The 16086-nt window shown below is 41.0% G+C and overlaps 1 protein-coding gene across 2 annotated transcripts in view; it reads right to left on the reverse strand.

Moving 5' to 3' along the window:
• The window catches only part of pdlim5b (PDZ and LIM domain 5b), a 34344-nt gene that overhangs the window by 16473 nt on the left and 1785 nt on the right, over nucleotides 1–16086 (reverse strand). For both annotated transcript variants that reach the window (XM_044012252.1, XM_044012251.1), the window contains exons 2-3: nucleotides 12656–12758; nucleotides 3385–3536 (exon numbers count right to left, since the gene is read on the reverse strand). In XM_044012252.1, coding sequence (XP_043868187.1) covers nucleotides 3385–3536; nucleotides 12656–12751 — 248 coding nt within the window. In that variant the 5' untranslated portion in view covers nucleotides 12752–12758. The remainder of the gene's footprint in view (nucleotides 1–3384; nucleotides 3537–12655; nucleotides 12759–16086) is intronic.

Raw genomic sequence — 16086 nt, forward strand, 5'->3', positions numbered from 1 at the left:
GCACACACAAAACACAACAATCGCACGAGTGGAAAATAAACAGAATCTGAGAAGCCTTTGCAGCAGAAGCTTAAACAAAGTCAATTCTCTTGATCTTGTATTTTTTATTTTTTTATTTTGAGGGTTTGGAACCAGGTGCAGACGGACCACAACCTTTGTCGAGTGGCTGTGTTTCACTGCACCATGCTGCATATTTCACTGACAATAAACAAACATCAATTATCATACTTTCCTCAGGCTACTTCCCACAGCCGCCTGGTGACTGTTAGCTGCTCAGCGACAAGTTTTCCATGATGGTGGAAGAAAAACGTGCCAAAAAAAATCCACTGATAACTGCTGACAATGAAAAAACTACACATATACTCTATTCAAATGAAGGGAAATCACAAACACAACATAAAACTATGATTAAGATGAGCCTCAAACTCAATGTTAAATGGAATTTTCTTTAGCTATTCTACTCAACAAAATCAAATAAAAACCCACTGTATTAACTGACAATGGTGTGCTGGCAAGGCTCTTGTATAAAAGTGCACTATGGTAAAACTGAAGCTATAAATCCTCTTCAAAATAAAAGGCAGGATCCGCAGCAAAAACAGCCTGAATAGCAAATACTTCTTTTCTGGCAGTGATCCCCCCCAAACAAACAAACAAACAAACAATGTTTTGACATATTTTCCTGAGACCACAGTTTGGGAAAGGAAAACATGTCTGTCTGTCTGTCTGTCCGTCTGTCCCACATCCAAAAAGGAAAGAAAAATATAAACCCTCTTTGCCCATTGAGTAAGATATGTTATGATTAGTGGAACAACAGGATGAGGAGGAAGTCCATTAACTCTCTGATGAAAACATGTTTTCTCTCTCCTGGTAACAAGGGAAATAGCTTAAAGATACTGGCATCAATATTCATGGGTGTTTACTGTTTAGGAAAAACACTGTGCAGTTATATTTAAATCAATTCTATTGGACATTTTTCAGCTATTGATCACTTGAATTTACTAATTTCATTAACTTTTTAACTTTTTTGGACAATGCCAACGAGCTGTTTGCATTACATTTACTTTATTATCCAGCCCCTGAGGGTGAAATCAGTGCCCGTTGCAAATGGTAAATGGTTTGTACTTTTCTAGTCTTGATACATACAGCGCATCTATTTTCTATCACTCCTCTTTCATACCCATTCACACACTGCCAGCACAGCTGTCAGGTGCAACGTGGTGGTTAAGTGTCTTGCCCAAGGACGCATCGGCATGTAGGCAGGCGGAGACGGGAACCTTGGAGTTGTATTTTTGACTCGCTCTACCACTGAGCTACCGACGCTACCGACGCCCCTACTGCAGAGGAATAAATCTGGGTAGAGCTCATTACTATACTAACGTGATCTGTTCTGGCACTGTGTGTAAATAAGTTAAATAAGCAGTGCTTGAAATAGGCCAGTACTGTACCAGCACTTGTTGAATTTGACTATTTTAAGTACTGGCACTTTTATTTGTATACTGGCACGTCTCACGAGATGGCCATTTAAATTCATTGACCTAGAATCACTATTTCCAAGGCTGCACCATGTGACGTTCACCCATTGTCCCAAGAGTCTAGTTGTGAACATGAATAACATCTACTGGTCTTTTATTTACTATAAATAATGATTTAGTAATAATATTGGCACATTTTGTTCCCATTTCACATGCTGGTTAAAAGAATAAAAAAGGGGCAAAAAGGCAAATATGCTCTGAGTCATGCTATCATAATAATGAGCGATGTGTGCGTTTAAGCAATTATACCATTTTATACATTCCTTCTTGTCATGTAACAGCTTTGAAGGGGGAAAACCGTAACAAGAAATCATTGATCATTTTTAAGGAGACGTTGTTCAGCAGGTGATTCTAGTTGTGGCTTACATGTAAAAAGACTGTGGACATCACTGTGCACCAATTACGCACGGAAGATTACATGCAGCTGTGATTACATGGCTATTTTAAAAAACTCAATTCCCACGATTAAAGTGCAGGGGCCCCCTTTCTCTTTGATGTGGTGATGGACACGCAACCCGGTCCTTGCGTTTCTGTCGACATGTTTTATGGCCTGGAAAGAGTGCGTGCTTCCCCTTGTTTGTGAGTGACACTGAAGCTGCTCTTCTTCAAAGTTGGCTGCAGAAAATGCCCCTGTCTTGAGTCAAGTGCTTGGCTTAAACTCATGGGAAGTGATCACTCTTTGGAACGTTTTATATTCGTCTCATCTCCTAAATAAAAGAAACCAAACAGCCATTCCACGCAACCATTTCCAAGACGGGTAAACAAATACAGAACGGTCAGTATTGTGAGCGTTCGTGCTGCATTTGAGCTTTTTGTTAGTATCTTGTGTCCATATAAGTGAAACTTTACCCTTCTTCTGTAGCCTTTCACACAAAAAAAACTCTCCCTTGCTGAACAAATACAATGAAACCTCTGTTGGTTCCCTGCTTTCTTTTTCTTTGAGGCATACATTAATGAAAAGGAGGCTGATGAAGCTTTCATTTAACTGCGTATTTCTTTTTTTCTGATGGTAGGAGAGCGAAGGAGCATGCTGATGAACTCATGTGTGATCACATACAAACCAAGGCTGAAGCCTGAGCTAATGATTTCTACAGATTCCGTGGTGCTACGCAGCCCAGGCAGGAGGAACATGTATAAATCAGTCATTAAGACCGTCGCTGTAATAACACAGACCTCAGGTTCTTCATTTTCTTCTGTGTGTGCTGTATAGCATTAATGTCATACAAATACCAGTTCGACTAACACTTTTGGACACACGTCCTTACTAGAGATTCTTTAACAATTTAACCGTGACAAGTGAGATAACCTGCATTTGCTGCATGATTATTAATCATGTAATGTAAATGTCACAGTATAAACTCTAACATATCTCAATTAACATTGCGCTTTTATCTCCACATGACCGTAATCATAACACAGATGACAGGATAAAGCAATGCTAACATATGATTAATGATGTTAATATTGCCTTTTTGACATTTCCCAAAAACCCTGGAGGAGCTCAGGGCCGCAGCATCTGCTGTGGCAGAACACTACACTTTTCCAAATCAGTGCAAGAGGAAGGTCATCTGTTTTAAATGATGGAAAAGGCAAATTGAAGACAGCCTAAATCAACCAAATATGGTAATCACGCTTCCTATTTCTAAAATGGTTTTGTTTGTCAGGTCAGCACCCGGTGAGAATTAGCTCCAAATGCACTTTGTACGAGTTCCAGCATCAGGCTAAAGCACACACAAGGAACTGCGGACAAATCAGCAAAATCAACAAAGGGCGCATTTTATCGCTGATCTAGAAAATACACGATTATCGTGTTTTATAATGGGACGGCGTGTGCATGTGTGAGGGCCGTTACCTCTGCAGAGTGAGGCTGAGGCCGTCGGTGCAGGCTTTTATCTTGTTCTGGGCCTCGAGGTGATTCATGCTCTCAGTGGAAATACCATTAATGGAAAGAATGATGTCTCCGATGCTCATCTTGGCTCGGACCGCCTTGCCGCCGTCGCTCAGCTACAATCAAGCAAATGAGAAAACAGGCTCATCATCACCACATACTTGCAGCACAAGAGTATCAAACACAGTTGCACCAACTTTGTCTCTGGTTCGAGAAGCGTGATAAACCCCCTCTGCGTTTGATTTCTTCCTCAAAATAGCAAAGCAATGTGCTCTCCTTTCCGTTTCCTGTCTTGTGTAACCTTTCTTCAGATAAGATAGGCATCTTATTTCCCACATGGAACAGGATCTTACATCCATCAAAAAAATAAAAATACACACCAACCTGTCCATATAAAAACCACTCTCACCAGCAAATGACAATTGCCCACGAATCCAAACCACAGGAAAACTGAGTATGTAATGAATATTTCAATGACAAATATCTTGAGACATATAAATCCAAGAACATGTAATTACCAAAATGCGATCAATGATGCTCATTCAGTACAGAGTCTATAACTAGAACTTCAGCAGCTGGAGTCGTTTGTGTCTCTTTCTTTCTTTCTTTCTTTGCACAACTGCATTTGGGAACGATGTAAATCTTTATTTCTGCCCTGAGATTTCCATGGCCCACATGCATTGACTGTACTCAAAGACTTGTCGCCACTCCAGGTTTTTCTGTGCTGCGCGCTTCATCAGTTATATGTGGTGCCGAAAGGCGCTGGTGAACAGGTTGTGTGCGCTATGAGCTTTACTGTACTGTACTGTACTGTCGGCCCTGACCCGAGGCCACAGAGTTAGAAAGCTTTTTCACAGAAATGAATGTTTTTCCATCATCAGGCATCTCAGCATTTGTATATTTGAGAGCGTAAAATGTCTTGTTGTTGTCTGTTTTATGAATTGTGAAGTTCATCTATTTAAACATGTGGAAAGAGTTAAGAGGTTTTGTACATTTTCCAAAGCAACTTAAAGACGGGGAAAATCTATGTCTAGTAACATTGACTCTGTTCTGTCAACCAGCGAGAGAGTGCAAACCAGGGTTCACATCTGTCAGGTCTTTTAGTGATTTCAACCATGCTGAGACATGATTTTAACAGACAGGAAGCAACGCAATAAAACCATGACGACAGCATGACTCGCTAGTGTGACTCGACAGTGAGTGATGGACCGGCGATTACACCAGGCTGCGCACACCTTATCAAATCTGAGCACACACTAAATGCACTGAAACCTGTAATTACCACAGTAGAGGAACAAGTGTCTACTTGTTCCTCTACTGTGGTTAGGGTTAGGGTTACTACTCTGGTTATGTCACACAATATCAAAAACATCCCGTTTCTGTACCCAAAGAGTTCACCTGAGATCTCACACTGCTCGTGATTGGCTGTCTCAAAGCGTAAAGGAAGTCACGAGTAGTGACAGAGCTCATTCCCCAAAGGAGAAGAGGAAGACGGGGCTTGTTGGAAACACCCAACGTGCATCAAATAAAAATGAGAGCAGAAAGTTGGTCCATGTTCAACAGCAGCTAGACGACGAGCAGGCCAGCTACAACTAAATTTTACTGTCATGTGTAAAATAGATGCAATAAAATTGGTATTGCTTAGGCTCTGGTAACAAGAAATTGATACAAATAATACTTTTGAATAAATATCCAGGTGAGGTCTTTTTTTTATTTAGTATTCATTTGGAAATAAATAGTATAACACTGACATGAAGCATGGCAGAAGTGTCGTGACAGTTCAACATAAAACTGGCACTCAAGACAGATAAGTGTCATATAATACCTCCAGATAAATCCAGATTAAATTTCTATTGAGCAGTAAAATAGAAAACCCCTTACAGTCTATATGACCCAGCCCTGATTAGACAGATATTATCAGAAGATATTCCATCATCCGATTCCCGAAAGAATGTTTCCAGGTTAGTTAATGGTGAGAGTTTGAAATGAGCCCCGGACATAAACAATATACCATTGTGTCCACCCTCACACAGACAAACTAGGGAAGAGAGTGGGAGGGAGAGGGAGAAAGAATGAGGAAGTGACAAAGCGGGGGTGGCAGCGACCCACTCATTTCTCTGGAGTTCCTTGCATCATTATCAAGTAAGATCGGCAGGGGACGGGGCCGAATGTGCAGCCGTCTGCGGCTGATGTATGCATACCAGCATCTCGGAAGCCAATGGCGCGGCTGCATGCCAAGTGTGACGCACAAAAGGCCCACGATGCTCGCTATGCACAGGCAAGCACAAAGCTTCAACTGACTCATTTGCTCACTCACAATGTCTGACACGGACTCACAGAGACACCTGTCAACCTTCACTTCTGAGTCTGTCCTGACTCATTTCATTTCGGTAAAAAAAAAAAAATCACTCACTGCGCCAATAAAGAGAGTGAGGGATCACCGCAGTTCACCGTGTGGCCCCCGGAAGGTCAACAGCAGAGTAAAGCAGGTGAAGGACTGTTGAATGAACATGTCCCTGGGACATGTCTCCCCCTCAGTGTGTGTGTGTGAGAGACAGAGGGAGAATGACAAGCTCTGTCCTTGTAGGGTTGTGAGAGAGGACGGCGCTGCATAACTCTACACACGCTCATTCCTCAAACATGTCCTATTTCTAGAGGTGGAGAGAGAAATGGGCTCTTGAAACTTTCTCAGACAGATGTTTTTCTTCCTGCTCGACGCCTGATGCTTTAATCTGCAGCAGACAGAGCGAGAGAGAGAGCACTTGAGAAAATAGCAATTCCTTTCACTAAAATTGTCACGGCTATACTGTACAAGACAAATAGATGTTACAGTAAGAATCCCAGGAATTTGCAGTCTATAAATATAAATCAGGGCGAGCTGAGGCTCTCAGGACAGTGAGCAGATAAGTAATGAGCTAGAACTTTTGGCTGTTCTACGCCGGCACTCCCTCAAGAGAGCAGGATGTTTTTGCAATAAGCTTTTACTACACACTGTCAAAAACATTGTATTATGCAAGATGTGCACTCAATCAAAGTTTGTACATTTTAACTTTTTAAATGGAGGGCTCATAAAGGATAAAAGAAAACGACTTCATCTAAAGAGTGTAAAGCCTGTTGGAGTCCTTTGTGTTCCTTTGGCAGAGAAAGACCCTTCTTTCCAACTGCTTTTACATGAATGGGATTCCAGCCACATAACGGTGTTGCTGCTGTGCTCCTCTCCACACTGTTGATTTTTTTTTTACTGCCGCACAGTTACCGGTTGTTCCACTGCACATCCAAGTTCCTCTGCTCCGGCTCCAACAACTGTACGTTGAATTCGACACACTACACAACACTTTGGTGGATTCTGCCGAGGGCTTGTCAGCGATCCAGCAGAACGCTGTTCATTATGATTACTATTAGCTAGAAAAACAGCCCTAATTTAAAATGTCATTGTGGAGGAACTGGTGAGTCAGAAGAGCTTTGACAGTTTTCTGGATGAAGACTGGGAAAAGAGAAAAATGAGCTCTTTATGGAGTTTTTTTTTTGCCTGTGCATGTGACTGTAGTGTAAAGGCAAGACCATTTGCCTTTTGGCCATGTTTCACATCTGTAGAAGAAGTAGGTAAGTCTTGTGATCCCAGAAAGAGACAGACTTAATAAATAGTATGTAAAGCTATAATTCAATAAAACCATAACTTCAAATAAGTCACACAAATCTAATTAAACTCAAGAGGTTCACTATCGACGCAGCTTTGTGGAGTACAGACAAACTGGTAACGTGGTTAAGATAACACTTAAGCGCACATTTGAATACTAAACATCGTCCCTGCCGCGAAGTTTGTAATTTCCTGTCTCCTGTGAAATTATGGAGGAAGGAAGAGCACTGTGGTCATTTCACATTTCAGAAGTCATGTTACAGGAAGTGTCTTGCGGTGGAGACTGAAGGCCTGTGTGTCACGTCTGGAGAGGAGAATGATGGTGGAGGACCTTATATGGGAAAGACTCGAGTCCACCATTATATCCTCACAAAAGCAGACTGACTCACTTGTGCTTTCTAATTCAAAGAAGTTGCCGTTGACTAAGCACTTCACAGCTGCACACCTGCACCACTGCAGCAGTTAAGAGGAGCAGAGTGGCGCACGTTAACGGAGGAGACAACAGTTGGGAGGGAGCAAATATGGCAAGTGCTCTTTTCCACCAAACCAAACGTCCCAATTAAGCACACTTGAACAGAGGCACACCGGCGGTTGTCATGGTTTGACCCCTGTCTTTAACTGCATCAGTCGGGGCAGCGGGGGAAAAAAAAAAAAAACGAGATGCCAGGCAGACCTGCATTGGAGCTCTTAGACAAATCGCCATGACAACACAAACAAAACAGCACAAAAGCAGTGCCGAGCCCTCGCTGAATACTGAATGAGCTTCAGCCAGGTCAGAAACAAACCCGGGCTGAATAGCAATGTGTAGGAAGATGATATTTGAAAGTTTTTTCCAGACACACATGGTGAAGTGTCAGTGCTGGTTTATAACTCCATCCGAGGTTTTCATTCCACTCTGCATGTTTTCCCTCTGGGTTTTAGGGCTTTCTACCAATCACAATGGCAAGATAATTATTACCTTTCACCTACCGGCTATAGAAGTGTCCTATAGTGTAATAATAACCACACAGATGTAAAAATGCTTTATCACAGGGTGAATTCGGTGTGAGCAGAATTGAAAACACCACGGGTACCGCAACATTACTCTTAAAAGGCACTTGAATACTAATAGTTACTGGGCACGGGAGACTGTAATTTTCACTTTAAGTGAGGATATTAAATGGTCTGGAGTTGAGAGGTGTGCAAAGCATCACGTGAAGTCTGTAATCGAGCTCCACTATCGCCGTTATCACTGTCACCGGGCAGTAAATGTGGGTCGTAGTTCCAGCCGCACTCATACGAAAAGTCTGCAGGGCTTCTCTGTGTCCTTGAATGTGTACCATATGGGCTTCTGCTATTCTGAGGAGCGCGCTGTCTCCACCAGAGACAAAGTGGATTCCATCAAAAAGGAAAACTGAGTGAGTGATCTAAATCAAAATCAAGTGATAGCTTCTTTATAACTCTGCCACAGTGCGTCAGGAAGGGCGATTGAAAGCAGATGCCGCGATACAACTGGAGACTGACACCAGAGAAATCATCCGAGGATCAAACACATACTGCAGATTTCACTTTTAATACGAAACCCACATGTAACCTGAGCACTTCGTCAAGACCCAGAAATTAGTATCTGTGTTAAAATGTTTATGAGATTTCATGCAGGAGAGAGAATTAGAAAGACAGACAACTTTAGAGAAACTCTTTTGGCAGCCGAAGCACAAGACCACAAGTTATGGGACTCCCTTATTTGAAATGCCGAGGGAGTTTTACTAAACTTCAATTTATTATCATTTTCATTATCATTTTTATCTGATATAAAACAAACATTAACATTGAATATTCGACAAAGCAAAGCACATCAATCTTTGTTATTAAGGAAACTTACAATAAGCAAACACTGTGTCATACGCTGTCAGAAACACAACCCGTGTTATATGAGATGCTGATATTAATACTTCTCTATTTTGAATATAAAAAATACCTCAAAAAGCTTAATATCACTGAACGTTATCCTCATTGTCGCTCAACACATGTTTATCGAATAACCCGGGGTATATAGCTTCACCATATGAAAAAATAAAGGTGAAAAGAAAACATCTGGCGGTACGGAGCCCCGTGCAAACATGGGGCTAAATTTAGCAACTGTTATGTTTTCACAAAGTATCTCATGCCACTGAGACAGCAAACAAAAGGAGGCAAAAGACAAGAAGGGGAAGTGGACTGGTCAGTGGAAAAAAAGCAAGGAAAGGTTTCACTGCGCTGACCTCATCACGACCCACTGTAAACCAGACGTGGACAGACGCGGACACATGTGTACGAGTATCTCTTTTTATAGCTTTCATCAAAAGTGCTATAACAGCACACCAGTGGCAAATCAGTTGAATTTGTTAGTGGGAGTCTGTCAACAAGGATGGAAAGAAAGAGAAAACCACATATAACGCACATAACAAGCACGCTGGGTGGTCTCTGTTTAAACTTTAATCTCAGAATTAGTCAAACAAACACAAGTTTTAACCCTTGACACAAAAGCAATAACAGTATGAGGTTATCTCTCTAATACATGTCACAGTCGGGGTTTCCTCTGTTTTTTCATGTAAGGCCCTAATGTCCCATCTATCCGGTTGTTATGACGACCTTTGTGCAGTTGTTTTTTGCAATTATTGCCGTCGACACAGCAACTGAAATCACACAATGCACACAATTCATGCTATAGTGCAACATGTACTGCCAAGTCATACGTTTATTTAGCGTTAATGCAACAGTGGTTGTCCTTAAATTACGCACATACAATCTTTGGATCCGTCACATATGGAAAGCATATGTTAAGTGATTACATTATTATTCCACAGCTATTACATCTACGCAGGCAAAAATAAATACAAGCTTTAATGTGATCGACGCACATGCTCAATCTTTACTGTAAAAGTCTATTTAGCATTGTTGGCATCTAATGAAGCTGAAAATAGGCCTGCGGTCGCCCCAATTTTCGAGTCATTCATCTAATGATTGAGCTGAAGTAATGGTTAAACTGCTGGCAGATGTTTCCATGTATGTACCTTTCCGCTGACTAACTTTTCCCTTTGTATACATATGCAGTCAGTATAAAGTGGGATTGCAAATTTTAATTGATTGAACAATTTGTTAATAACTAACTATTAAATAAACATAGAAATAAAAGCAATTTCTGTGATTTCAGCTTCTTAAATGTGAACATGACCTGGTTTCATAGCACCTCTGTGACATTTGAGGGGTTAAACCGAGGTCTGCTACAGATTTTTTTGTTTATATTAACCACAAAAAGGGCCAGAAAATGTCCCGTGACTCAATATCTGGCAGTTATTTACAATTTACTGCATGTTAAAATTAACAATTTAAAATGAAGCAAAACTAAAAAAATTTTTATATATAAAAAAAAACACTGTAGTTGTACCAGATTTTGCTTATTAAATTTGAACAGTATAAAACAACAACATAAAATAGCATTTGTTTGAGTTTTTGTCTCAATGTCAAAAACAGGCCAAAAACTGGAAACTATGTACAGGCGTTTTTCCAACTCTTCCCTCTCTGGTGACAAAGACACTGATTTGCCGGCTTCTTGCAACAGCTGGAGTGAAGCTGCCGTAATAACCACATGTTTGGCTTTGACTTGCAACTTCTCAGCTTTCACAAACCGTTGGAATTTTTCCAATAGCACAAACCATAGTGTAATTACGGTAATGTCGTCTGCGATACGCTCGCTGTTAAAAATGATTCGCAACTCTCTGACATTTTATGAAACAGATGTTATATTTAGAAAAATGCATGTAAACAACAACAACATTGTGCATTACATACTGTAGATGTTGGCTGTGTCTATGTGACAACAACATCCTGGTATAAATAGATAGAAGGAAGACTGACCCCTGTCCTCAGGACAGTGATCAGAACTCTTAAGCCGTTCACTGTTCGTCATGTCATGTTGCCGAGAGTACGACGTGCCCCAGACCACCGATGACTCAACAACACATGATTGCTGCTGGTCACAGGAGGCATTCAAATCTGTCATGGTCCAGAGGTAACCACAAGCCACCAAAAAGCATATGTTGGAACTTCCCTATTACATGCACTTGTGATTTTCTCCACTTTCTCATTATTATGTTTTTAAATTATCTTTTAACGTTACACTATCAGAACATAACGTGTCGGGTAAACACCTGGATTTATGTTTTCATGTAGGTTTTACACATTGGCGTGCACTTATTAAAGCAAATATAAGGATTCTTATTTCACAGGACGATAAAGATTCAATTTCTTATTGTTCGAAAGAGCAGCAGAGGCAAATTTGACAGTGTGAAGAGGCTTAGTTTTTGTTTTGTTTTGTTTTTTAATATTAGAGGCAACGCTAACATCTTATCAGGTGACGAGTGTGGCCGTCCTTAATTGGTGTATTGTTCTTTAGATATGAAGACAAGATGTCTACTGACAGCGACATGCCACTACCATTATTATCATAGTGGCATAAAAATAGTCTGAACAGCTATGCTGGCCTTTTCGTACCCTTTTGTGTAATCACGTCCTAACACATACATTTCCACTTGAGAAAAGTCACTTCTGTTCCCGGGCCATAACGTTCCTGTTGTAACTGATCCTGCCAACAAATAAACACTGAGGCACTTACCTTGGTCATGACATTGAGATTACAATTACATAACAGGAAGCAGTTGGGAGTGGAAAAAAAAAGAAAAAGAAAAAGCACAGACCATACTGGTAAAGAAGGAATAGCTGCCTACTTTTAAACCTGTTTGACAAGAAGTACGTTAGTATAATTTGAGACATTTCAGAAACCCTTTGGGTTTAAATAGGCCGTCTCACAACAAAGCAGCATTAAACTCAGCTGCACTTCCTGAGTTGGATTTATGCCACGATCAGTGTTTTTACACCAGATAACCCTTGCACCGTGGTCATTAAAACTGTTACTATGTATAGGCTGGATTTTTGACATACAGTGCAGTATATGCAGGCATGTTTTTCTTTCAAAAAAGTGGTCTTTGCAGCAGCCCTCCTTTCCCCCCAACCCAGGCAGGGCTCGACACATCAACTCACTTGGAATTTATGTGGCCCAAAGTCCCAGATAGCTATTACAGAACCTCTGTGGCTTTCTAGAGTTTCAGTATAATGAGCTGTTTAAGGACAGGTTCGGTTGCTCCCACTGCAGACACGGTACACATTGTCTCCTGTGTCTCACATCAGGACTAATGCCCGGGACTCGAAGCACTATCCCTCATGCGAATGACCGAAAACGACAGCGGCTGTTAGCGGCTAGCATCTTAATCCTCCAAATGTATCCTGAAAGGTCATCGGAAAAGTCACAGGTTTTTTTTGTTTTGTTTTTTTAATTGATGGATGTTGTAGTTATGCACCATTACTGTAACATCACTTGACAGGTGTCAGGTCAAGACCATGAGGGGGTCGAATAAGAAGGTGTCTAAATCCAGCAATGAGTGTCACACAGGTGACGAGTGGTGCGTGCACTTCAGCGACGAGGCCAATGGCATAGCGAGCGTGAATAGCATTCCTCAGAGGTGACTGTCATGAAGTGAAGGGCACATCCGTGGTGTGTGTGTGTGTGTGTGTCCCACTCACCCGTGAGATGGTGAGGGGCAGACAGAAGTCCTTCCCCCCTTGCAGTCTGAAGCCCCAGGGGGCAGGGCCAACCAGGGTGACGCTGTAGCTGCTCATGATTCACCTGGAGACAAGACAACACATATGTTATGCTCAGCTGAGCATGAATCAATAATATGAGGGGCATAATCCATTAAGACAGAGATTACACAGAGACAGAACAAACACAAAAGCAACTGTGAAGGGAGGGGAAGGGGGGATACTGACAGGAATACAAAGAATCCAAGTAAACAATGCGTCAACTTGTGTACAGCAACTATTTATACAGTTGAGCTTCCTTTCTTTTTTTAATAAAGTTGAATTTTATTTGAATAAAGTTTGAATAACGTCAATCTCTGTAAAGCACATTAAACGACTACTGTGTATGATCATCATCTGCTATACAGAAACATATTTCTTGCCAGTGTATATTGCATATTCTTTTTAAGTCAAACATATGTGTTATTTTCCATCTCAGTGAGCGATTATCATCAACTTTATTTAAGCAGATACACTTTCACAGTTATGTTGCTCACTTAAATGTTATCACACTGAGGCTATGTCAACTAAAGTGTAACTGTCTTGTAACGGTCGTCCACAAAACCGTTCACATACTGGGCCTCCGCCATGTACACATTAAATCATCTTTACTGCTCAACAGGCGCGCTGGACAAGTAAACAAAGACATCAGACATAACTTATAATGAGGTGAGACTCGCAGGATTTCACTGAGCACAGAATGGACACATCTAACAAGGCGTTTAGACAAGATGTAAAGATCGATAATGCTTTATTTTCCTCATCTATAAACCTAAAGAATCCCACATTAGAGATGCTGGATGTGCATTTCACGTAAATCATCTCCGTAAATGACCTTTCCCTGAACTCACTGCTGAGAAATATAGTCCAACAAAAAGTTACCCAATTACCCAGTTTCCTGTAGGAACATGAGAATATGTCGCAACTGAATGCCTGTCCACGGTTTATAATTAGTTGCTTGGACTTAGCACATAATGCAAAAGAAACACAATTTAATCCCAGTGCGCTTACATACACAAGCAGAAACAAACCAGAGGAGAGTGAAAGTGTTAGGCCTTGGAAGGCAGACATCATATCTCCATTTTTTTTCTCCAAAAGACTGGGCAAATGTTTGGTTTTCATTTTCACAGTGAGTTGTGATGTGGTGAGCCGGCCTGAGCCAGAATCATCAATCATCCCGGAGGCTTAGAAATGTTTAGAAAATTATGATTGAGAGATTGAAACCTTGATATAAAATGGGGTTTGCGCTCTCACATTTTGCTACGCCACTTGTATAATCCCAGTGCACAACAAATCGGTCTTTCTACAGATAATTGTGGTCCATAACACCGTACATGTCTGGAGACGGATTTACTCCACTGCCAGCTCAGGGTTGTACTGTGGGACAGGTTTGCGCTGCCTTGACAATTAGCAATGGCTAATTGCAATAATGCATCATTACTTGTACTCCTTCATGGGTGGTTACGGAAAACATTCCTTTATTACACAAAGGTGCGTGTAAATCAAACTGACAGTTCCAAAGGTGGGACACGGAAAAGACAGTTTGGAGCCGTAAAAAAATATTCCACGCACTGTTGAGTTGCACTGATTTAAGTCCCGCCTGTCATGCATTCCGCTTTTCCTGAAAAACTGAAGCTGCGTGCAATTTATTGGAAGCGACAATGAGGTTAAGTGCAATCACATGTTGCGCTTTTAAGAATCACGACTCTTTATTATGTTGATGACAAAGGAAACGAGTATAGCACATTTTGCAGGACATATTAGTCTTTTGTGTGACAGATTCTGGTGTGTATTTAGCGAAACATTTTAGTCTGTGGAAAAGCCTGTGGAAATATGCAGTATGTATCACCTTTGCCCTTCTAAAGAGAGGATGTGGATATGAAAACATGACATCAAAGGCTAACCCATGAGAATTACATGTCTTCGAGAGCACATTGCAATTACAGGGGAAAATGACTTAGGACATAGGACATGACAATAATAATTAGATTTACATTTGCTGGCAAAAGTAGAGAAAACATGCATCTTTATTAAAATGTGTATTTCATGACTAATAAAGCCTTTTTGTTTTTATTGTATGGCTGTTACTTTTACCCATGTTTTAAGTCTTTTAACATATTTAAGTTGTTTTTTTAGAAGCATTTTATTGCCCCATTTGAGCTTTTATGTCTTTTATTTTGTTCTGTCACCATGTATTATTCTGTGCAGCACTTTGGTCCACTGTGGTTGTTTTAAAATGCCTTACACATAAAGTTGGATTGGATTGGATTGTTGTAATCCCAGAAGCATGTCATTATGAGATTGTAAGTCACGTTGCCATCACGAATGCCCTCGGGGACACAGCACCACCTGTTGTACTGGTCACTTGTATGAGACACAAATCAAAGCAGAGGGGTCGGCCTGCGCGCTGAATCATCATCACGCCTGCAGGAGAACAGGCTCTTTAAAGTGTAGAAGCCATAAAAGTGTGTGGGGAGGAGGGGGAGACGAAATAAAATCACATGTGAAAGTTGCAGGGTGGAGCTTAACACCTGGAAAGTGAAGGGCAGACAAAGCTCTACTGTTTGTGCTTTGGATGCACTTTCACAATCAAGCTAATGCATCCAAACACACACACACACCCATCTAGAACATGTGAGTCTATAATAAGACAGTAAACAAGACAGCTGTCCTTTCTTCAAGGTGACCCAGAGTTGACCCGAGCGCCCTGGCACTTATTTGTTGGGAAGATTACAAAGCAATACTTACAAAGAACTGTCACAAAGAAATTCAACCTATATGCAACAGGGCCAAACTAAACATTGTCAAATGAAAATTGCAATTTTGAAACAACGCAATCAGCCAGACCCACAAGTTCACACTGCAAAATCACAATCCAAATCGCTAAGCCCTATGCACTTGAATAGGGATGGCACAATATCACAATCTACGGTATCTACCAATATTAGGCCGATCATTTTTAGATCTTTTGAACTATGAAGCAGTTAACAACACATTAGTGCTGAGTCATTTCTAAACCTTAATTCTCCAGCCGTGTAACAAATGTTCTTCTCCCATGAAGACGAAACAAAAAGCCCACACTCAGCTAAAACACTGTTGCCGGATTTCACCTTTGTATCTGTCCGATATCCAATCCAGTGATTTTGACGCAATATTAGACCAATACTGATACTGAGTATCGTATCAGCTCATCCCTGCACTTCAGGCCATGTTAGCAGCATTATCTGAAACACACCCCTGTGTAAAAACAGCATTCAGACTGTGTTCATAATAAAAGACTTTATGGTTTTACTGCAGCGCGGTGGAGCTGAACTCATCAACCAACTTTTCCAAGCAGTCATGAAAGCTGTTTACGCCCTGACCACAAACTAAGG

This window comes from Solea senegalensis, linkage group LG21, assembly GCF_019176455.1.
Source record: "Solea senegalensis isolate Sse05_10M linkage group LG21, IFAPA_SoseM_1, whole genome shotgun sequence".
NCBI classification, from domain to species: domain Eukaryota; kingdom Metazoa; phylum Chordata; class Actinopteri; order Pleuronectiformes; family Soleidae; genus Solea; species Solea senegalensis.